Source organism: Schistocerca piceifrons, chromosome 1 (genome assembly GCF_021461385.2).
Source record: "Schistocerca piceifrons isolate TAMUIC-IGC-003096 chromosome 1, iqSchPice1.1, whole genome shotgun sequence".
Taxonomy (NCBI): Eukaryota; Metazoa; Arthropoda; class Insecta; order Orthoptera; family Acrididae; genus Schistocerca; species Schistocerca piceifrons.
The window spans coordinates 1,014,318,390-1,014,343,061 of NC_060138.1; the positions used below are offsets into that span (position 1 = coordinate 1,014,318,390).

Consider the following 24,672-nt stretch of genomic DNA (forward strand, 5'->3'; position numbering starts at 1 on the left):
CTCCCCAAATAGCAAAACTCCTTTACTACTTTAAGTGTCTCATTTCCTAATCTAATTCCCTCAGCATCACCCGACTTAATTCGACTACATTCCATTATCCTCGTTTTGCTTTTGTTGATGTTCATCTTATATCCTTCTTTCAAGACACTATCCATTCCGTTCAACTGCTCTTCCAACTCCTTTGCTGTCTCTGACAGAATTACAATGTCATCGGCGAACCTCAAAGTTTTTATTTCTCCTCCATGGAATTTAATACCTACTCCGAATTTTTCTTTTGTTTCCTTCACTGCTTCCTCAATATAGAGATTGAATAACATCGGGGAGAGGCTACAACCTCGTCTCACTCCCTTCCCAACCACTGCTTCCCTCTGATGTCCCTCAACTCTTATAACTGCCATCTGGTTTCTGTACAAATTGTAAATAGTTTTTCGCTCCCTGTATTTTACCCCTGCCACCTTCAGAATTTGAAAGAGAGTATTCCAGTCAACATTGTCAAAAGCTTTCTCTAAGTCTACAAATGCTACAAATGTAGGTTTGCCTTTCCTTATCTATTTTCTAACTTAAGTCGTAGGGTCAGTATTGCCTCACGTGTTCCGATATTTCTACGGAATCCAGACTGATCTTTCCCGAGGTTCTTCTAACAGTATTTCCATTCATCTGTAAAGAATTCGCATTAGTATTTTGCAGCCGTGACTTATTAAACTGATAGTTCGGTAATTTTCACATCTTTCAAACCTGCTTTCTTTGGGATTGGAATTATTATATTCTTCTTGAAGTCTGAGGGTATTTCGACTATCTCATACATCTTGCTCACCAGAAGGTAGAGTTTTGTCAGGACTGGCTCTCCCAAGGCTGTCAGTAGTTCTAATGGAATGTTGTCTACTCCCGGGGCTTTGTTTCGACTCAGGTCTTTCAGTGCTCTGTCAAACTCTTCACGCAGTATCGGATCTCCCATTTCATCTTCATCTACATCCTCTTCCATTTCCATAATATTGTCCTCAAGTACATCGCCCTTGTATAGACCCACTATATACTCCTTCCATCTTTCTGCTTTCCCTTCTTTGCTTAGAACTGAGTTTCCATCTGAGCTCTTGACATTCATACAAGTGGCTCTCTTTTCTCCGAAGGTTTCTTTAATTTTCCTGTAAGCAGTATCTATCTTACCCCTAGTGAGATAAGCCTCTATATCCACACATTTGTCCTCTAGCCATCCCTGCTTAGCCATTTTGCACTTCCTGTCGATCTCATTTTTGAGACGTTTGTATTCCTTTTTGCCTGCTTTATTCACTGTATTTTTATGTTTTCTCCTTTCATCTATTAAATTCAATATTTCTTCTGTTACCCAAGGATTTCTACTAGCCCTCATCTTTATACCCACATGATCCTCTGCTGCCTTTATTACTTCATCCCTCAAAGCTACCCATTCTTCTTCTACTGTATTTCTTTCCCCCATTCTTGTCAATTGCTCCCTTACGCTCTCCCTCAAACTCTGTACGACCTCTGGTTTAGTTAGTTTATCCAGGTCCCATCTCCTTAAATTCCCACCTTTTTGTAGTTTCTTCAGTTTCAATCTACAGTTCATAACCAATAGATTGTGGTCAGAGTCCACATCTCCCCCTGGAAATGTCTTACAATTTAAAACCTGGTTCCTAAATCTCTGTCTTACCATTATATAATCTATCTGAAACCTTCTAGTATCTCCAGGCTTCTTCCATGTATACAACCTTCTTTCATGATTCTTGAACCAAGTATTAGCTATGATTAAGTTATGCTCTGTGCAAAATTCTACCAGGCGGCTTCCTCTTCCATTTCTTAGCCCCAATCCATATTCACCTACTACGTTTCCTTCTCTCCATTTTCCTACTGACGAATTCCAGTCACCCATGACTATTAAATTTTCGTCTCCCTTCACTATCTGAATAATTTCTTTTATTTCGTCATACATTTCTTCAATTTCTTCGTCATCTGCAGAGCTAGTTGGCATATAAACCTGTACTACTGTGGTAGGGGTGGGCTTCGTATCTATCTATCTTGGCCACAATAATGCGATCACTATGCTGTTTGTAGTAGCTTACCCGCAATCCTATTTTCCTATTCATTATTAAACCTACTCCTGCATTACCCCTATTTGATTTTGTGTTTATAACCCTGTAGTCACCTGACCAGAAGTCTTGTTCCTCCTGCCACTGAACTTGACTAATTCCCACTATATCTAACTGTAAACTACCCATTTCCCTTTTTAAATTTTCTAACCTACCTGCCCGATCAAGGGAACTGACATTCCATGCTCCGATCCGTAGAACGCCAGTTTTCTTTCTTCTGATAATGACATCCTCTTGGGTAGTCCCCGCCCAGAGATCCGAATGGGAGACTATTTTACCTCCGGAATATTTTACCCAAGAGGATGCCATCATCATTTAACCATACAGTAAAGCTGCATGCCCTCGGGAAAAATTATGGTTGTAGTTTCCCCTTGCTTTCATGGATTACATGTCGCTCATGAAAGGTTATGATATGAGTTCCAGTCTAACACGCAGTTTTAATTTGACACTTATAATCAACAAAGGGTAAATTTTCATAGTAATCTGATCCATATTTGACTCTAATAGTTGTGGGATTTTTCCAAATGCCAACTGTGTGCCTGTTGTTATTGTAACTCTCACTTATGGGCCAACAACATTTATTAAACAGGTACAAATATTCTGTAACAAAAGATTAACAAGCTGCAACATGGTCACAAATCGAATAGTGATCCAGAAATTGTAGAAGAAATTTTTTTATTTCTGTCTATGATCACAAAATCTTAGGTCCTCGGGCTACTGGTTTCAGTCAGCAATGACCATCTTCAGATCTCGGTACTGATTTGCTGCTTCAGTTTACAGAGGCTTTTGACTCTGTCATACAGAAATCATGTCACTAGTTTCACAAGTTGTGACATGGTTGTGAATTGAACAGTGATCCAGAGAGTGTGGAATAAATTTCTTTATTTCTGTCTTTGATCACAAAATGTTAGCTCCTCAGACTGAGTCCGAGTCACATTTTGTGATCACGGATGGAAATAAAGAAATTAATGCTACAACCAGTTACAGTTGTCTATAAGTCTTGAAACCAAATAATAACCTAGTCTAATTCAAAAGCAGGGTCATCAACAAAGTACAATGCTTAGCACTGAAAGCTCATCTTTTTAAAACCATCAACATACAGACAGAACAGAACTGCCTCTTGGATGGAGAGAGATGCTGTTCATACAGACATAAAATATCCCAGGATATCCTAACATTACAAACATTGAATTTGAACTGACAACCCACTGAAGACCAGCCAGCGATGCTAACTGCTGAACTACATTGCATGCTGCACAGCTCATGACATTGCTCCATCTCACAGAGAAACAGTGAGCCACTGATTCAGAAATTCTCATAGTATCATTGGAGCTGGCTACAGTGTCCTAAATGTGGGTCTTGTCAGTGGTCCTCTGTATGGCAGTGCTGGAGGATTCTCACATTTGTGTCATGTTGTCACACCCTCTTCATTATGTTGAGCATTGAAGTTGCCCTTCTCATTGAAGCTTCATGATAATAAAGCAGTCATTCAGTTTCATCAAATGAGAAGCCCCCATCATCAGTCTGTGCCTCAGGACTGTAGTAGAGCTTCATTGGGAGGACATGGAAATCATCTCTGCATTTTTGTCTTCTTGGTGAAGGATCATAATCAGTTACTTCATATGAAATGTTCAACAAGTAACAAACTCTATGATAGAGCCTAGAGTAGCATTTAGTAGCTTGTTTGGTAGTCCCACTTTCTGCACAGGTGTAAAAATCCATACCAAGTCTCCCAAGCTGTATCTCAGTCACCAGTCCCTGGTGTCACTATGCTCTCTGTCCATCCTCTGGGTGCCCAGGGATGGTTTGCAAGTCAGCTTTCTCACTTCTTCATTCCTGTTGATAAGGTGTGTCACTTAGTCATTCTGAGTATTGTTCTGTTGAAACAGGAATGGTGTATCTCAATATTTCCCATTTGTGACCTTCATCACAATCACTTTCATATAACTGAAAATAGTCTTCAAGCAAAAATCAAACAAAGAAAAATCCAGAATGGAATGTAACAATATGAGAGAAGGAAAGTTGCTACTCACCATATAGTGGAGATGCTGAGCTGTGATAGGCACAATAAAAAGATGCACACAATCATAGCTTTCGGCCATCAAGGCCTTTGTCAGCAGTCAACACACATACACACACACACACACACGCGCGCACACACACACACACACACACACACACACACACACACACTCATGCAAGTGCAACTTGCACACACATCTGCAGTCTCAGAGAGCTGAAACTACACATTTAAATAGTGTACAATGCACACTGCACATGTACATTTTGTCCAGGGTGTCCATAGTGGAGGCATAGCTGTCCTCCATTCTCCAAATGTCTGTTCTTTTGTGGACATTATTTTTGGCAGAGGAACTGGTTGTGCCTGTATTGGTCAGCTGCTGGGTTGTCAATGAAGGCTGTGGCATATATCAGAATTGGCTGAGTACATTCTCCATTGTGCATTCTACTAATGGCTAAAGATAGCTAAAGACTGTATATATCTTTTCCAGCATTCTCTATTTTCTCCTAATGTATGGGGTCAACATTCATGACTGCTGTCTCTTCTGTACTCAGTCTGACATTTATGGCTGCTATAAATTCCTGTATCACTTCTCTTTTTACCTGACACATGAAAGAGGCAAGGTCATGGTGACCTTCCATGACTGATGTAGGGGCTACATTCAGGAGTCACTTATACCTCTTTCACCTGACTTCCTTTCCCCTCCCATCCCCTATCCTACCCTACCCTACCCTTCCCACCTCTCCCATCCCCTCACTCCCCTTCCACACAGACACCCTCGATGTGCTGGCACCAGTTGATGAATTCCTCTGTTATGCTGACATCCTTTATCAGAAGAGCTTGGTGCATGTCTTCTGTGATTCCTTTCACCAAATGCAAAATTTTGTCAGCTTCTGTCATATTCAGATTCACAATGTGGTATTCGGCTAAAACATTCTGTTTGTAAACCAGTGTCATTTCCACATATGTTGCGCCATGTTCTTCAGTTGCTCATCTGGTTATTGGACTTGCTGGTATGTGTCATCAAATACTTCCTTCAGTTCAGCATGGGATTTGCCAAGCTATCAAGTTTCTATTCATTGTTCTTGGACCAACGCTGGGCTTTGCTGTCCAAGTAAAAGTAAACATTTGCCAAACACATCATGTTATACCACCTGTTTTGTTCGGATACTCAGTTGAATCTTTTAAGTGATTTCACTCAATCCCAACCAGTATCTCTGGAAAACACTGATGAATGCCTGATGCACAGCTAACTTGTTGCTGTTTGGAATCCATTGACATCGTCAGTATACTCCCTTTTAATAATATTCCAAATTGTTTTGATTTTGTTATCAGAGGTACTAATCTGAGACATGATGCACATGCTTCTGGACTTTTTAATAACCTTTCTTAATGTAGCACAGTAGTTTTTATAATATTTGGCTGTTTATGGGTCATTACTCTTTCTTGTTTTAGATACAATTCCCTTTTGTGGTTACAAGATATTTTTATTCCTTTAGTAAGCCAAGGTTTTTTGCATGGTTTCTTATAATTAGATTTAACTACTCTCTTGGGGAAACAGTTTTCAAATTCTCTTACAAGTGTATCATGAAATAAGTTATATTTTAAATTAGCACTGGGGTCCTTGTACACCTCATCCCAGTCTAACTGCTGAAATTTTCCCTGAAATTTCTAATTATTGAGTCATTAATTGAACGCACAACTTTGGAGGGTAGTTTTGAATTACTGAATGGAGCTATGTCATATACCGTAACTAGCTGAGCACCATGATCAGAAAGGCCATTCTCAACAGGACAAGAATTTATGTTTTTTAACTTATCTTGGTCTATAAAAGTGTTATCTATCAATGTACTGCTGTCCTTTACTACCTGAGTTGGAAAATCAATGACAGATGTCAAACTGAAAGAACTGAGCAAGACTTCCAGGTCATTCTGCCTGTTACACTGTTTCAGTGAATCAACATTGAAGTCCCCACAAATAATAATTAGCTTTCCCCTATCTGACAGATAGCACAACAAGGCATCTAAGTATTCGAGAAATAAATGAAAGTTTCCTGAAGGGGACCTATATACTGTTACAATTATAAAAGAGCCCTCCTTCAGTTTAAATTGACAGGCACATGCTTCTATATGTTGCTCTAGACAAAACTTTTTTGTATCTAAGTTTTTTATACAGTGACAACTTTTGACATATATTGCAACTTCCCCTCTCACCTTATTCTCTCTACTCATATGTGCAGCTAGTTTATAACCACTGATATTTACCTTTTCCATATCAGACACAATGTGTTGCTCAGACAGGCATAGTATATCTATTACATTATCAGATTCAATGTCATCCAAACAAACCAGGAGCTCATCTACTTTATTCTTCAATCCCGGAATATTTTGATGAAAAATGGTAACATTATTTTTTACTTTACTTTTGTGAGAATCAACTTTTTTCTTTAATCCATCAATATTTTGGTTAAATATGACAACATTATTATTTACTTTACTGTTGTGAGAATCTTGTGAGTTTTGGACCTCTTTAGCACCTGTCTGCCTGAACTTCTCATTGGACACTGATATTAGTCTAAAAAAGAGGTACATCCATGAGTGATCAAAGTTAAAACAGGTGTCATAGGTGCCACAGTTGGAGGCCACAATAATTATGAAATCAAGATAGAGAACAAAACTAATGTAAATCCTGTTCAAATTTCTGAATTATTTAATGAAATCTTTATAAATGCAAACAAATCAAACATCAACATAGAAAATTACCCAGATAAGATAAATTTCAGTAACACTGAGCAATTTGAAGGTGAACTTTTCAGTACATTTAGCAAAAATATTGTAAAAGGTATAGAAAATGTGATACTATCACTAAAAAGTAAAGCATCAGCAGGATGGGATGAGATATCAATGAAAGTGTTAAGGACAGTCTCTTTTAAATAATTGCACAGCCATTATCTACAATAGTCAAGCAGTGCCTTCAAGAAGGTTGTTTTCCAGACACAATTAAGTATGAAGTAGTTGAGCCACTATTCAAAAAAAGCAAAAAGAACATATGGGAAACTATAACCCAATCTTTCTGCTTCCATCATTTAAAAAAAAAATTGGAGAGGTAGACAGCATACAAATTCAAAATTTCATAGAAAAATTTAAAGTAATCTCAAAAAATCAGTATGGATTTCAAAAAGGTAAAACCATAGTATCTGATAGAAACTGTTTTGTAGAAGAAATTAGCTCCTCTCTAGACAATTCACTGCAGGCCACAAGAATTTTTTGTAGCCCATTAAAGGCCTTTCATGGTATGAACCACTCCTTGCTACTCTGTAAACTGGAAAAATTTGGAATTAGAGGTATTGTATTAGAATGATTTAAGTTATGCCTAACCGACCAAAGACAAAGAGTGGTTATATCATCAAAGAGGAACTTATATTTTAAAATGGATAACCATTTCACAAGGAGTACGCTAAGGTTCTATCTTAGGTTACATTCTGTTTTACATAAGTGATCTACCACTTAATATTGAGTGTCACTCACTTTTTTGTACAGATGGCACATCTGTAATTATTGAAAGTAACAGTAGCGACCAGATTAGACAAATTTTATTAAATACTTTAGAAAATACCTGGTCCTATTTGAACAGGTTAAAAGTAAACATGGAAAAGACTCAGTTAAGGCAGATTAAAAACAAAACAAAGTTGAATGATATTCAGATCAGGCAAAAAACCCAAAATTTGCAAGAACTTCCTAGGAATGTGTGAAATTCCTAGGAATGGAATTGGGTAAAAATCTTTCGTGGGGCTTAAATACACAGTGCCTTGCAAATAAATTAAATATCCTAGCATTTGCATTGAGGATATTGTACAATGCTACCAATATGGACATAAGAAAAGTAGTATATCACAGCTGTTTCAAGTCAGTAATAAGGTACAGAATTGTATTTTGGGGTAACTCAAACCATGTGTTGAATATTAAATTTTTAGAAAACCATCATTACAAATATGCACAATGCAGTGTAAAAAAAAAAAATCTATGAGCTGATTATCTTTGTACATAGCAACCCTGATTACTTTTGTAGCACATTTTCAACATGACTGCAACACCAGAAATCAAAATAATTTTATACTGCCAACCCACCATTTAAAACTTTATACTCAACTCCACAAAATATGGGTATGAAAATTTATAATAAAGTGAAAGGAAGAGAATTGCTCAGTATAAGTTTAGGAAAAAAAAACATTTTTTTGAACTGCTAGTGCAGAAATGTTACTATTCGGTAGAAGAATTCATGAATGACAACCTGAAAATTTGAGCAGGAGAGAGAAAATAGCTAGGACTGTTAATTTTTAAAAGTTTGGACCTTCCTAATAAAAATCATTGATTGCTTAGTTCCTTAATTACCCTGTACAGTATATTATATTAATGATATTACAAGAAAAATTGTAAACCAGTTTTTGTGTTTTGATGAGTCTCCTGTACATTAAGTCAATGGTTTGGAATTGTACGTTATGAGATAATAAACTTTTATTCTATTTTATTCTGTTCTATGGATTCATGCTAGATTGAGAAATATCTACGGAGGTTTAGTACATGGAGGCTCTTGCAATATGGCATCCCTTATGGGAAATAATCTGTTGAAAAACCTATGTTTAGGACAGCGATGAAGGTGGAAGAGAGAATTTTTTGGAATAAGCTGTGTTGAGGATAAGGGAGGCATTTTAGGATACCTGTGCTGCAGATATGAAAAACTAACAGTGTCACAATTTACTGGAATGTTGCAATTGTGTAGAAAGTGAACACTGAAATAGAAGTGGGTTGCAAGTAGCAACACAGAATTATAATTGTGCACAGTGTGGAGTGTGAAAAGTGCATGTAATGGAACATAGTAAGATTTTGGCATGGAAAAATTAATTTCATATCCCAGGATTATGAACATTTTGCAAGTTAAATATCATGAAGAGTCATCAACAGTGCAAGGCAAGGAAAAAAGGCCAAAGGCAGCACCAGTGGTTGTGGTGAGGCCAGCCATGTATCTGGGCAGAAAGTGCTGCACCCTGGGAGTGAGTAGGAAACAGTTCAAGCCACTGCAGGAGCAGTGAAGGTGCGCACTTGAGGCGCACACATGGGGTCCAGAGTTCAATACATGGGTGTGACACCCACACATTCCTCAACCAGCTGCATCATCCAGAGAGCACAAGAACTTACAGAAAGTAATTCAAAGTTCTCTTATCTATAAGAGGGGCCTTAGTAGTAGCAATTAAACATTGTTTTATTAGGAGTTCTAAGAAGATCAAGGGATACATGATGAGTGATTTAGTGGCAAGTGAGGAGCAGAATGTGGCTCAAGGAACTGTAGCCTCAACAGAAAATGTTTCTGAAGCACATACTCAGATAGTACTGGGGCTGAAACTAAAACTGAAAAGGGGAACTTTAATATGCAGGAGATGTTACCTGTTATGGATAAATTAGAAACATCTAAAAGGGAAACTATGATTGGATTTGTTAAAATAAAGGAAATATAATGGATGTGGTCCAGGATGAGTGGTGATGGTGTTTGGGGTCATTAGGGGAGCAGGTGATCAATACTCATAGCTGTAGTCCAGTTACTTTTACATAACTTTATATATAAAACAATACATACAATTTAGTGCTCAATACCTTGATGGCCCACAAATATGAACATGATGCAGGCATGCTGTGATGACATGGCACTCAGCTGTCAAAATGGTCCATTGTTACTCTGCATGGCCAGCTGTATTTGTGACTGACGAGCTGTGCGTGCAGATATAGCAGACTTGGCAATTTGCTTATTGTGTTGAAGGGTAAATATTCACATACTCTGTTTCAACACTCATACACCACCTTCCCCTATACAGATGAGCTACCAGAATGGCTCATTTAATAACAGTTATCTACCATATTAATTCCAATATCCTGTCAGAGTATGGTACACTCAAGCACCTGAATTGTTATGCTTCATTTGTAATAGGTGACAAGTCAACCACAATATCACCAACAGTAATGGCTTTGAGCTCAGGAGGCATAGAGGGCCTTGACCGCTTAAATCCAAAGAAACCAAAGGTGATCAAACATAATAAAATGATTAGAAAAGTTGTTGTTAACCCAATTGAATGATTAACTGTAAAAGTACTCTGCATAGCTTGTTGAAGCTGGTAAAGACCGTTAAAAAAAAAAAAAAAAAAAAGTTCAAATGGCTCTGAGCACTATCGGACTTAACATCTTAGGTCATCATTCCCCTAGAACTTAGAACTACTTAAACCTAACTAACGTAAGGACATCACACACATCCATGCCCGAGGCAGGATTCGAACCTGCGACCATAGTGGTCATGCGGTTCCAGACTGAAGCGCCTAGAACCGCTCGGCCACTTCTTCCAGCGACTGTTAAAAGCCTGAACTACATTCAAATCATTACCACTAGCACTTATCACTTGTACTATTTGGTTGTACAGTTTGTCTGTTCCACTTAAACTAACACTGAACAAAATCATTGGCTGAAATAAATAGATATTATTGTGCAATACAGTAAAATGGGGGTTACAGATACTTTGCTTTCTGCATATAAGGTGCATCGGGGTATGTGGTTTATGTGAAAAAAGTTGCTTTAACAGTTCACAGGTTTCTGAATCTAACAGAAGACCAGTTCCTTGCATCTGTTTGCTGAAGGGAGAGATAGATTTGTTGCACATGAAAGTTAGGTCAATTATTGAGTTGAAAGAATATATGATACCATCTGTGAACCATCGTAGGAAGGGTGCATTCTGTGTCCCCAGTTTCCTGGGACAGTAGTTTCAAGGTTGAACATTCATGAAGAGGTCTCTCTCACAGCTGTATAGAAAGCTCTTGTAAAATACTATAACTGAAACAAGTTTTTTTGTAAGTTCACATTCGCTAAAATATTTTGTGACAAAGCTAAGAAATATCTTCAGACCTGGCTTCTCAAAAAATATGCCTGTAGACGGAACCAAATAGAGATATTAAATGGCACCAAAAATACTGGATAAGTGTACACCCAATAGACTTCAGAGTGATATTTGGGCCCACCTAGTTAGGGGTCAATGCATTGTTCATCATGAGGGCATTGTCATCACTCAATTGCTTGTAGGAACAGAAATTTTGCATATTTACAGGTAAAATCATTGTCATGGGGGTAGTTAGTTTCCTGTTCACAGCTAAAAACAATGACAAATAATCTTTAGGATGTAACAAAACACTATTTAAGTGATTAACTTCACTTGTTTCAATAGCATAAATCAAATTAGAAGCATCCATTAATGCAGTGGACAGACTGTAGGTAATTTTAAACAACAGAGTATTTAGTATACATGTGCATTCAAGATGTTGATTTCTTTTTAGAAATTTCTTCTGGATAATTGTAGTCCAGTGTGAATATCACTGAAATCAGCAATGAACTGCTTAACAACCTTCCCAAAGGCAATGGGATTATTGGTAACTGCCTGTTGTGTGTTGTGTAATATTACCAAATATTCATACAATATTATAGTGCACTTCTTTTCCTACCTACTCTGAATTGTTACTAACTTCAGCCAAGTCCTTGTTAGTTAAGGTTCAAAAGACTGTTCTAAATATATTACCAGCAAAATCAAATCATTTCTGCTTATGTCTAACAAGTTGTTCTGGGGTAAAAGATCTAAAATACAATCAATTTCTCTTTTGTAGGTCATAAATGTTACCTTAACTTGCATTTTAGCTGTAACCAAACTATGGTACCATGAGATTTCTGGGTCCTATACCATATGGTTAACGGAAGATGACTCAAAAAGATTCATGAGTTCATGTATGTTTTGGAATTTCTCTTCTGCCTCACTTAGCTTACAACTCAAAATAAATTTAAAATTGCCACTAGCTACTACCATACTTGTTTGTGGCTCAAAAAGAATGCCAGATTGATGTGGAAGGCTCCTAACAGATAGACAAAACACAAAATAAGAACTGGTGATATATAAAAAATAAAATATTTATACTTAAGCATAACATAATGATGTCAGGAAAGTTGGCTAGTTCTCTGCAAGATAAGAAAATATTTACATTTGACTCAGTTGTCAGCTTGTTGCTTACAAGGGTGAACACACTTTTCACTTCTACACATGCATACTTACACACCTGTGCACTATCTGCAAGTGATGCATGCCACACTTAGGCCAGTATTACACTGTCATATTTCTTTGACAAAGAAATATGATCAACTATTCATCAAATTTCTTTGACAAAGATCTTTGACGTGGCACTAGAAAGTGGTATCACACTGTTGTCATGATTTTCATCCAATTTCAAGATGGCTGACAACTTGTTATTATGCACTGCAGTTGTTGGTGCCGCAATTGCACTGTATGTGTATTTGGAAGAAAAGCAGTGGAAAACACACTTGGATGAAGCTGTAGGTATTACGTCAAGGTAGTAAAAGCATTCAGCAAAATTTGTTACGAGAGCTGCTGGTGGAGGATGTCAAGCCTTACGTATAAATTACTTATGAATGGATGAGAGCATATTTCAGTATTTTCTCAGTAAAGTGGCCTCTCATATTACAAAACAGAATACTCTCTTGAGAAATGCTGTTTGTGCAGCAGACAGGCAAACTGTGACACTGGGGTTTCTTGATACAGGAGAGAGCTACTCTAGTTTACAACACAGCACTGGAATATCACGTTGCACATTAACCAAAATAATTACAGAAACATATGATGTGATTTATAAAGCACTGAAGGGAGAATGTTTGAAGGTAAATAAATATTTAGTACACTATATGGCCAATAAGAACTATTTTTATTTTTGAATAATTTAATTAATGGAATTAGTGTCCTAACGACTACAAAATTAATAAAAAGTATGAAACAGATCAAGCGCTTTTTAACTTGTGGTATCCAGAGTTCAAAAATAAACAAAGTAAAATGAAAGGCTATGAAAGATTTTTTTGTTTTAGAGTGTGACCACATTCTCTATTCCGGCTTTCTGAAAAGCTGCCTAGATGTTTCCAGATGTAGAGGTGGATGGCTGTAGCTGTGATTGTGGACATGAAGTCACCTGCAGCATATGCCACCTGCCCATCAACACACAATTAATAGCATGCACTGTGCCCCATGCTAATTATAGTAGAAGGTGAACCACATTTCAAAATCCAGTCTTTAACAAATAGACACACCACAGTCTCAGCACTTTGGTTTAGGATTTGTGTCATTGATGGATTCCTCGTGAAATGATTCAGAACAGCCAAAATATAACAATTTACATCATTCATTTTTTGGTAGGGGCCTACAATATCAAGACCTACCCATGCAAAAGATGTGCTTGTTTCTGGGAGTTCTCCAAAGGTGCTTTGGTTTTGCCCACATCACTCTGCTTGTTGTGGGTGTCACAATGTGGAACATAACTGAGCACTGGCTTCCTGGCTCGGCCACCAATAGATTTGTGCTATTTGTGGGTTAGTTGCTCTTTTTTCACTGAGTCTAGCCAAAGAACTATCATGACATTCTTTTAACACTTTTTTGCAAAGGGCTTGAGGTATGGTGATATGGTTTCCTTTAGCAATGCTCTTTTACTGTATCCCACCAACAACTTCAAATTTTTGATCTTGTTTCCAGGATTGACACTGTGGATTTATTAGTTACTCTTCCCTGCCAGTTGTGAAACACATTCTGACTATCCTACTCAATCCATTCACATTGCTTGTAGTTTCCCAGACTGCTGAAGTACCTTGAATTGGCACTCACATGGACTCCCATTCTTGGAAATTATCAGAAGAGTTAAGTAGAACTGGTGAAATTATTTCCAGGTCCTCCAACAATAAATGATTTAATTAAGTAAGCAGATCTTCTTTGATTCTATCAAGTGCTTCATCATTTGATTTCTTCATACTATCATTAGGTTAACAATAATTTACTATCTGCACATCCTGTTCCTTGGTAGGTACTTCTATCATGTCTTGTGGATCTATATCTGACACTGTTGCCACAATAATTTCTCATTGTAGCTCCGCTTCTGCATTACTTATATTAGCAATGCTTACTGGAACATGCAATTTCACACTTGGCTCTTCTTTAATGACACTGACAATTCTTGCCACATAGCAGTGCCTCTGGTCTAGCAAGTTACTGTTTACCGATGGCTCTGTCAACAACAAATTACTTCCCTTGCACTTTGACATCTTTGTGTCAATATAAATAATTTTTTCTGTTCCCAGGAGAGTGTGCCCACATTCACTCAAATGTACGTCAACTTGGGATGGTGTAATTTCTTTGCTACTCAGTTTTGCACATTACCTCAGCAGCACTAACCATTCCTTTGGGTCTGACCTTCAGAGTTTCCATTGAAACCACAATCTTTATGTTCAAATCGGATTTCTCTTTCTGCTACACTGATGTAAACATTGTTAGTTGCCAGGAAATATAATGCAAATATACCATTCTAGCGTTTTTCTCTGCTCCTTATCACTTGCCACATACTCTTCTTGGCCTATCACAGAGTTAATCACAACTTTTCTGTAACTGAGCACCTGGTGGCCATTTAACATTTGATTTTACAGCTTGGCTGCCACCAACTATCTTCCTTAATTCTATGGCATTATATTGAAGAAATTTGAGCTGTGTATCAAATAGGAAACATTTTGTCCACAGTAAATTGCATTAATGATCAGACCTTTAGAACTGTCATCAGTGGTGGAGCTTGCAGTAACTACTGCTTCTTGGAGATGAAAAAAGTGATACCCCTTCTGTCCCCTCTGTTGTGTAACATACTCCTTCCAAAGCTATCCACCTTCAACCTTACAATCCCCTTCTTACAGTTTCATGTTCTGTGAGTTCTGTGAGCTTTCACTCCAGAGGTGAATGACCAGAAGTTGTGCTTTGCTGCCTGTCCTCATGATAGCTGGTTCCTGACCAAGCTTTGAACGCATGACGATCTGGTTTGTGATCACTCTGAGGTGTCTATAACTCTTCAACAAACTGCTCTACCACTGCTCTTTTACATAACTTTATTCATAACATGATATAGACATATACTCCAGCCTACCAATGCAACGTGATGTGGATGAGCTGCAGCTGGTAACAACACAACACCCAGCTGGCAGAAAGGTTCCATTTTTATTCTGTATAGGCAGCTGTATTTGCAGCTGACAACTGGCATGTGCAGATTCAGCAGATGCGGGAATGTGCATACAGTGCTAGGGGGTGAATGTTTGCACGATCTATTTCTGCACTCTTACAGGACACTTACAAAGCTGCTTCAAGGAATAATGACCAAAAGTTTCACAGAAGCCTTTCTGCACACCTTGACATGACTAGCACTACTGGAGAAAAAGGATGCAGGAGGGCTGTGAAGATTGGAAGGTAGGTCAGAGGCAATGGCTGAGCTGAGGCTAAGAATGCAGGTCATGAGGCATGCCTGTATCGCTCAGCAAGTGAGACCTTTGCCCACAATAGCAATGTTCCAGGTTTGTGTCCAAGCCTGGCACTCAAATTGCTAGGAAAATTGTATGTTGAAATTTATTTTTTCCACTTTACTTTCATGTGATGCTTATTGTTGCAGCTTTCAGCCCATTAAAACGAGCACAGCCTCCAAGAGTGAAGGAGCCAAAGAATATGCTTTCGAAGCCTCCAAAGAAGGGTGGACCAGGTTATCCCGATATTACATTTTCCCCATATCCAGAATACATGTGAGTAAAATAATGAACTGACATCAGCTACTGTGGCAAAGATAGCTGGTGGTGCTTTTATTAGTAGTGTACCTAGTAGTCATTACTTTCATATTGCTTTGCAATATCTGATCATTCTGTTGTGAAATGTGCTTTGTAATTATTATTAAAAATTATGTTTTATGTTGAAACAAGTTTGCAATGATGTGGGTACACTTCCTTTAATAAAAAAAACACTGTATCCTGCACTTTATCAAACTAGAAGAAACTTTTGTCACACGCAAATAAATTGATGAAATCATGTAGATTGAAATGCCACCACAGTATTTTTTTGTTGTACATAAGTAAAACTGCACAGTACCTTTTGGTGTCTTCTTCTGCAATGCTGCTTGCAATTTGTAGTAATATTTATGACAGCAGAGCTGGTAAAAATTATTGGGCAACACTGTGATGTTTTACTCAGTAATGCCAGTAACTTGTTATATTTATGACCAGGTCAAATAACTTCGGAAAAAAGAGAAAGAAGGTCATGACTTTTACGACATATCGTCCCATTATGAAAACTAATACACTGATACACTGAACTGCAACAATAAAACATATACATTAGTCTTTTCACAGGTGGTGAGCACTGCTTGCAGCATCTAAGGAGAATTGTTACAGTACAATGAGTTTGCTGCTTTTAATTGTGGCTTAGATGTAGTACTTTCTGTCATCATACTTGGTCAACACAGTAGATCTTGCTGCAACGTAATGCATGCTATAAGCCAGCATATGACCCTTCAAACTGGTCCACAAAAATATACAGGGTGGAGAAAAACTGTGTCATGAAATTTTAACCCTGGATAGCTGGTGCCTGGAGGAAACTAAATTACTAGTGTTGTGTAGGTCGACAATGCACCATATTTAAACTAAGGAAACTTGGCGCTACGGGCTCTGATTGGCTGTGGCATTTCCTTGTTGCCATTTGTTGGTTGACAGGCAGTGGTATGGTTCTCTGTTCATATACAAATGTACCTCGCCCCACCACTGCTCCAAAGTGATATGCACATGTGTCGAATAGGTCTCGCTGTTTGTCTCCACCTCAAATCAGAGGCAGGCATTCACACATAAGCCTCACTTTGGAGCACACACACATCACCTTTGATTGAGTCTTACAGTAAGCATGGCGACACAGTATTCGTTTGAAGAACAATGAGATGTTGTTTTTGTTTATGGACTGGCCAATGGTAATGCGCATGAAGCTTGTCGGATGTATGAGGAACGGTATCCAGCAAGACACCACCCTCACCCACAAACATTTACAGCAATTCACTGGTGACTTGACAAAATAGACTCATTAGCAGGATATCATGGTGATGCTGGAAGACCTCGAACATAACGGGATTCTGCATTTGAAGAGACTGTTCTCAAGCACTTCGAGGATGCACCTACGGCAAGTACTCGAGCAGATGGACACAACATGGGGGTCACTTATCGCTTACTCTGGGAGTTTTTGAGGGATGATGGCCAGCATCCATTTAGTTTCCACCCTGTCCTAGACCTAAATCCTGTGGCAGACTATGAACATAGGCTAGGGTTTTGCCGGTGGTTTCTGTGACGTGTTGCACAATAACCCAACTTCCCGCCTCTGTGTTGTTTACCGACAAGTGCATCTTCCATTGGGATGGTCTTTATAACACTTGAAATGTTCATTACCGTGCAAGGGGCAAATCCTCATGTCATGGATGTCCATGGACCCCAGGAACGATTTTCACTTAACATTTGGTCAGGCATTGCGGGTGGCCATCTGATTGGGTTGGTCCAGCTACCTCCTCGTCTTACTGGGGCAAATTACCCTCACTTTTTGCAAGAAACACTACCCAGCATGCTGGAAGATGTTCCCCTGGACATACTATTACGCATGCGGTTGCACCATGATAGGTTGCCCACACATAACAGTCATGTTGTGCGCAGATATTTACATGAACTCTTTGACAGCCGGGTAATTGGCAGAGGTGCTTGTAGGACATGGTCCCGGCGATCACCAGACCCTATGCCACCGAAATTTTTCCTGTCAGGATTCTTCAAGGTTCTAGTTCACCCACCTGGATGCAAACCATCTAGAAATGAAGAGGAATTAATGGATTGCATTCGACATGCCACCAGTCACATCAGGGCAATGCCAGGAATCTTTGAAAGAGTTTGGCAAAGCACCATTCAATGTTACCAAGCTTGTGTCATGTCAGAGGGTCACCAATTCAAGCACCTGCTTTAAGTAAACAGTCCTAGCTACAAAAAAGGCCGTTTTCAGTGCCAACACAATTTGTAAAAGACTTTCTGTACATGAACTATCCCATGACCAATTGGCGTGTGTAGTGCCACGTTTCTGTAGTTTAGAGATTGTGGTTGTCGACCTACACAATGTTAGCAATTTTGGTTCCTACTGGCACAAGCTATCCAGGGCTAAAATTTTGTGACAGATTTTCTCCACCCTGTATAGCCACCTCTTCTTTCTCGCATAAGAGTTGCTTAAAACTTGCAGAATTAATAACAACAACTTTATCACACCCATGTGAGGTTTATATCACAATTTTGTTCAATATTGTCCAGCACAATGTAATATTCATGTTCTAATTCTGTCACCAAAACCCTTCCGTGATGAAGTCCCTACTGATTATATCTTAAAACTATAGTCATGGCCCTGTACATTTGTATTTACTTAAGTTCCATGACAATTACAATGATGAAATCAGTTTTACAAGATACATATAACAATACACAAGTCATTATTTAAACAGTAAAGTTCAAAACTGTGGAACTACCGTACAATTTAAGATTCCTTACTTATCTGTCTGGTGGCAGCACTGTACAGTGATAGGTGAGCTCATTTTATCACTGTTACTGCTAGATAGCAGAAGGATGCCATGCCTGCTCTAACACCTCACTGCCTTCTGTATATTGTTATCCATCTATGCATGCCTAAAATGCGTAATAACAAGTTACAAACAAAAATTTTATATTACTGAAATGAAACAGTTTATAGAAGGTGGTAATGATACTTGTATTGTTACACTGTTCCTGCTTTGCCATTTAGCACTTTCTGTAAATCTTATTTTGACAGATCTGTTTTCCCTTTTGCTTGCTTTGACTGCTGTGTTATTTTATTTTTTTCATTTTGTCAGTTATATTTAGTATCTGATGTGCTATCCAAGGATTTATACTGTGCCTTGTCTTATTCCCAATTTGATCCTCTGCTGCTTCTGTTGTAATTTTAAAGTGAGTGGTGCATATTGAGGTGTGGATAAGGATAGGTAGTTGAATTATAACACATGTCATCACTGTTAATGTATGTTTTCTGGATAAACACACACATACAAAGCGCACTACTACTATACTACCTTTTTTTCATTGAGATGTTTTGGCATGAACTACCAAGCCTCCCAAAGAGTAAGCACAGAAAAAAGAAATGTAAGCTGAAAATACGTTGGTTTCCAAGTGCTCTGGAGATGGCAAAACCAGAAGAAATAATGTTCACCATCAACTCCTTAAAATAAAAAAAAAAAGTCTGGTGGGTATGATAATACATCAACAAAGCTGATCAAATAGTGTGCCTCTGACTTTAGTGACGTTTTGGTTATTTGTGTAACTAGTCTTCATGTGTGGAACATTTGCTGAATGTTTGAAATACACTATAGTTAAGCCTTTGTATGAGAAAGGAGATGAAGCAATACCATCAAACTTCTGTTTAATTCCAGTTTCGCCCACATTCTCAAAAATTTTGGGAAAGATAATACACTGGTCATCCAAAACATTAAGCCACCTGCTTAGTAGCTCATTTGTTCATATTTCAAACGAAGTACATCACTGATTCAGCATATCAGGGATTCCACAGTTTGTTGGTAGGTTTGTGGAGGTATGTGGCATTAGATGTCTATCCATAGGTCATGTAATTTGTGTCAATAATGGGCCACTGATTAGCGTATGCAGTGATGGCATCCGGTAGTGATCCATATGGTTTCCATAGCATTTACATCAGGTGAATTTGGTCCCCTGGGACATCAGCGTGAGTTCACTGTAATGCTCCTCAAACCACTGCAGCATGATTCTGGCTCCAAGACATGGGCAATTATACTGCTGAAAGATGAGATTAGCATTGAGGAAGACATCAAGCATGAATGGATGTAGGTGGATTGCCACTATCAGCGTGTTTTACTTATTTATTTATTTATGTATTCATGTTCCATAGATCCACTATACAAGATAATTGTATGGATGCGGAATGAGTCATAATTATACATGAGAACAGTAGCCTACTTATAGATGCTAATAGATACAAATTGCATTATGTGCAAAGGTACAACATTTGTTAACAATTCCAAGCTTAGGCACTTCCTACAGTAAAACAGAGGTGTAAAACAATACAATAATAAATTACAATTATTCCATATGAAGTTACAACTTTGCTAGAGGTGAAGTACATTGTTAATCTGACTTAAGTCATCATGTTTAGTTACAGAGTGGTAACAGCAAATATTAAAAGTCAATGAGCCATATCTGACTTGTAATGTGGAAGTGTTTATGTCAAAGAACTCATAAAGAGAGTAAAAAGAATGTTCCAGAAGATATTCTATTAAGGATACAGGGTACATCTCCGGCTCAATATCATGTAAAAATCAACACTTATTTCTTTCAGGCACTGTTTATAATGTATTTGTTTTACAGATTTTTTGTTGATATCCGGTAATGCAGCACACTTTCTAAAGAAACTAAAAGTATTTTGAATATTTTTGAACCTGCTTAGGGTTATTAAAAAAATTACACAGAAACTGATGCAATTTTTTTTGCAAAATGCATCCTCAAATTGAGGTACAATTTAATCCAATGTTATAAATTTGAAGGAGACAAAGTTTTTACCAGATTAGCATGACATGATGCCTGAGGTACTAGACCTATTTAATTCCACCTATTATGTATGTTGTTGTTGTGGTCTTCAGTCCAGAGACTGGTTTGATGCAGCTCTCCATGCTACTCTATCCTGTGCAAGCTTCTTCATCTCCCAGTACCTACTGCAACCCACATCCTTTTGAATCTGTTTAGTGTATTCATCTCTTGGTCTCCTCTACGATTTTTACCCTCCACGCTGCCCTCCAATACTAAATTGGTGATCCCTTGATGCCTCAGAATATAGCCTACCTACTGATCCCTTCTTCTAGTAAAGTTGTGCCACAAACTCCTCTTCTCCCCAATTCTATCCAATACCTCCTCATTAGTTATGTGATCTACCCATCTAATCTTCAGCATTCTTCTGTAGCACCACATTTCAAAAGCTTCTATTCTCTTTTTGTCTAAACTATTTATCGTCCATGTTTCACTTCCATACATGGCTACACTCCATACAAATACTTTCAGAAATGACTTCCCAACACTTAAATCTATACTCGATGTTAACAAATTTCTCTTCTTCAAAAATGCTTTCCTTGCCATTGCCAGTCTAAATTTTATATCTTCCCTAGTCCAACCATCATCAGTTATTTTGCACCCCAAATAGCAAAACTCATTTACTACTTTAAGCATCTCATTTCCTAATCTAATACCCTCAGCATCACCTGCTTTAATTGGACTATATTCCATTCTCCTCATTTTGATTTTGTTGATGTTCATCTTATATCCTCCTTTCAAGACACTGTTCATTCCATTCAGCTGCTCTTCCAGGCCCTGTGCTCTCTCTGACAGAATTACAATGTCATCGGCGAACCTCAAGGTTTTAATTTCTTCTCCATGGATTTTAATTCCTACTCCAAATTTTTCTTTTATTTCCTTTACTGCTTACTCAATATACAGATTGAACAACATTGGGGATAGGCTAAAACCCTGTCTCACTCCCTTCCCAACCACTGCTAACCTTTCGTGCCCCTCGACTCTTATAACTGCCATCTGGTTTCTGTACAAATTGTAAATAGCCTTTCGCTCCCTGTATTTTACCCCCGCCACCTGCAGAATTTGAAAGAGAGTATTCCAGTCAACATTGTCAAAAGCTTTCTCTAAGTCTACAAATGCTAGAAACATGTGTTTGCCTTTCCTTATCTATTTTCTAACTTAAGTCGTAGGGTCAGTATTGCATCACGTGTTCCAACATTTCTTCGGAATCAAAACTAATCTTCCCTGAGGTCGGCTTCTACCAGTTCTTCCATTCATCTGTAAAGAATTTGTGTTAGTATTTTGCAGCTGTGGCTTATTAAACTGATAGTTCGGTAATTTTCACATCTGCCAACACCTGCTTTCTTTGGGATTGGAATTATTATATTATTCTTGAAGTGTGAGGGTATTTCACCTGTCTCATACATCTTGCTCACCAGAAGGTAGAGTTTTGTTAGGGCTGCCTCTCCCAAGGCAATCAGTAGTTCTAATGGAATGTTGTCTACTCCTGGGGTCTTGTTACGACTTAGATCTTTCAGTGCTCTGTCAAACTCTTCATGCAGTATGGTATCTCCCATTTCATCTTCATCAACATCCTCTTCCATTTCCATAATATTGTCCTCAAGAACATCGCCCTTGTATAGACCCTCTATTTACTCCTTCCACCTTTCTGCTTTCCCTTCTTTGCTTAGAACTGGGTTTCCATTTGAGCTCTTGATATTCATGCAAGTGGTTCTCTTTTCTCCAAAGGTCTATTTAATTTTCCTGTAGGCAGTATCTATCTTACCCCTAGAGATATATGCCTCTACATCCTTACATTTGTACTCTCGCCATCCCTGCTTAGCACTTTTGCACTTCCTGTCGATCTCATTTTTGAGACGTTTGTATTCCTTTCTGCCTGCTTCATTTACTGCATTTTTGTATTTTCTCCTTTCATCAATTAAATTCAGTATCTCTTCTGTTACCCAAGGATTTCTATTAGCCCTTGTCTTTTTACCTACTTGATCCTCTGCTGCATTCACTATTTCATCTCTCAAAGCTACCAATTCTTCTTCTACTGTATTTCTTTCCCCCATTCTTGTCAATCGTTCCCTAATGCTCTCCCTAAAACTCTCTACAACCTCTGGTTCTGTCAGTTTATCCAGGTCCCATCTCCTTAAATTCCCACCTTTCTGAAATTTCTTTTGTTTTAATCTACAGTTCATAACCAATAGATTAGTCCACATCTTCCCCTGTAAATTTCTTACAATTTAAAACCTGGTTCCTAAATCTCTGTCTTACCTTTATATAATCTATGTGAAACCTGTCAGTATCTCCTTCCAGGTATACAATCTTAGCTATGATTAAGTTGTGCTCTGTGCAAAATTCTACCACGCGGCTTCCTCTTTCATTCCTTACCCCCATGCAGTATTCACCCACTATGTTTCCTTCTCTTCCTTTTCCTACTATCAAATTCCAGTCACTCATGACTATTAAATTTTCATCTCCCTTCACTATCTGAATAACTTCTTTTATCTCATCATACATTTCATCAATCTCTTCGTCATCTGCAGAGCTAGTCGGCATATAAACTAGTACTACTGTGGTAGGTGTGGGCTTTGTATCTATCTTGGCCACAATAATGCGTTCACTGTGCTGTTTGTAGTAGCTTACCCGCATTCCTATTTTTTTTATTAATTATTAAACCTGCTCCTGCATTACCCCTGTTTGATTTTGTATTTATAACCCTGTATTCACCTGACCAGAAGTCTTGTTCCTCCTGCCACTGAACTTCACTAATTCCCACTCTATCTAACTTTAACCCATCCATTCCCCTTTTTTTAAATTTTCTAACCTACCTGCCCAATTAAGGGATCTGACATTCCATGCTCTGACCCATAGAATGCCAGTTTTTTTTCTCCTGATAACAATGTCCTCCTGAGTAGTCCCAGCCCGGAGATCCGAATGGGGGACTATTTCACCTCCAGAATATTTAACCCAACAGGACGCCATCATCAGTAAACCATACAGGAAAGTTGCTTGCCCTCGGGAAAAATTACGGCTGAAGTTTCCCCTTGCTTTCAGCCGTTCACAGTACCAGCACAGCAAGGCCATTTTGGTTAGTGTTACAGGGCCAGATCAGTCAATCATCCAAACCGTTGCACCTAAATTACTGAAAAGACTGCTGCCCCTCTTCAGGAACCACACGTTTGTCTGGCCTCTCAACAGATACTCCTCCATTGTGGTTGCACCTACGGTACGGCTATCTGTATCATTGAGGCACACAAGCCTCCCCACCAACGTCAAGGTCCATGGTTCATGGGGGTAAAAAATATCACATCTTACATTTTAATTTTTATAATTTTTTTCCTGATAAAAATGTTATTTTTTCTATAATTTAGTTGATTCTGCAATAAAGCTTAGGTCTACTATATAAGTATGGACTATTGCAAGTTACAGGAAAAATTAGAGCAATGCATTATAAGCTTTAGAAAATATTTGTACCTGAATTCTGAAAAATACAACTTGCAGGAAATTGCATATGAAGATATGAGTTCAAATAAACTGTGCCTCAGAACATTCCTGAAACATTGTCTTCATCCTGCAGCATTTCTTCATCTTCAATCTTCCTTTTGGTATTCCTTTTAGCACTTCTTGCTCCTTTGGTAATTTGAAGAGCGAATCTTTCAGCTTCATGCACCCATTGTCTGTCACATGCAAGCAATTGATCTTCCATATTAGAGCCACATTTTATGCCTAAATTGCTCAGGACTTCCATCCTTCCTATCACTCCATCATTGAAACATGTCACTGCATCTAGTACACAAAGTTTTAATTTATTTAGTCTTACAAAAACATTCTTGGGTAATCTTTCCCATACGCAATAGATGAAACTTTCATTCTTATTCTGAGTGCCTCCATGAAGACATTTACTAAGCAAACCAGGGTCACTCAGGTCTCTAAAAATTGGTTTTATTTCATTCATAATAGGCTCAGGAAGAGAATGCTTATGATG

At 38.2% G+C, this 24,672-nt stretch overlaps 1 protein-coding gene across 1 annotated transcript in view; it reads left to right on the forward strand.

The window, feature by feature from the left end:
• The window catches only part of LOC124777202 (UPF0602 protein C4orf47 homolog), a 130,554-nt gene that overhangs the window by 52,914 nt on the left and 52,968 nt on the right, over positions 1-24,672 (forward strand). The window contains exon 5 of the mRNA XM_047252520.1: positions 15,674-15,800. Coding sequence (XP_047108476.1) covers positions 15,674-15,800 — 127 coding nt within the window. The remainder of the gene's footprint in view (positions 1-15,673; positions 15,801-24,672) is intronic.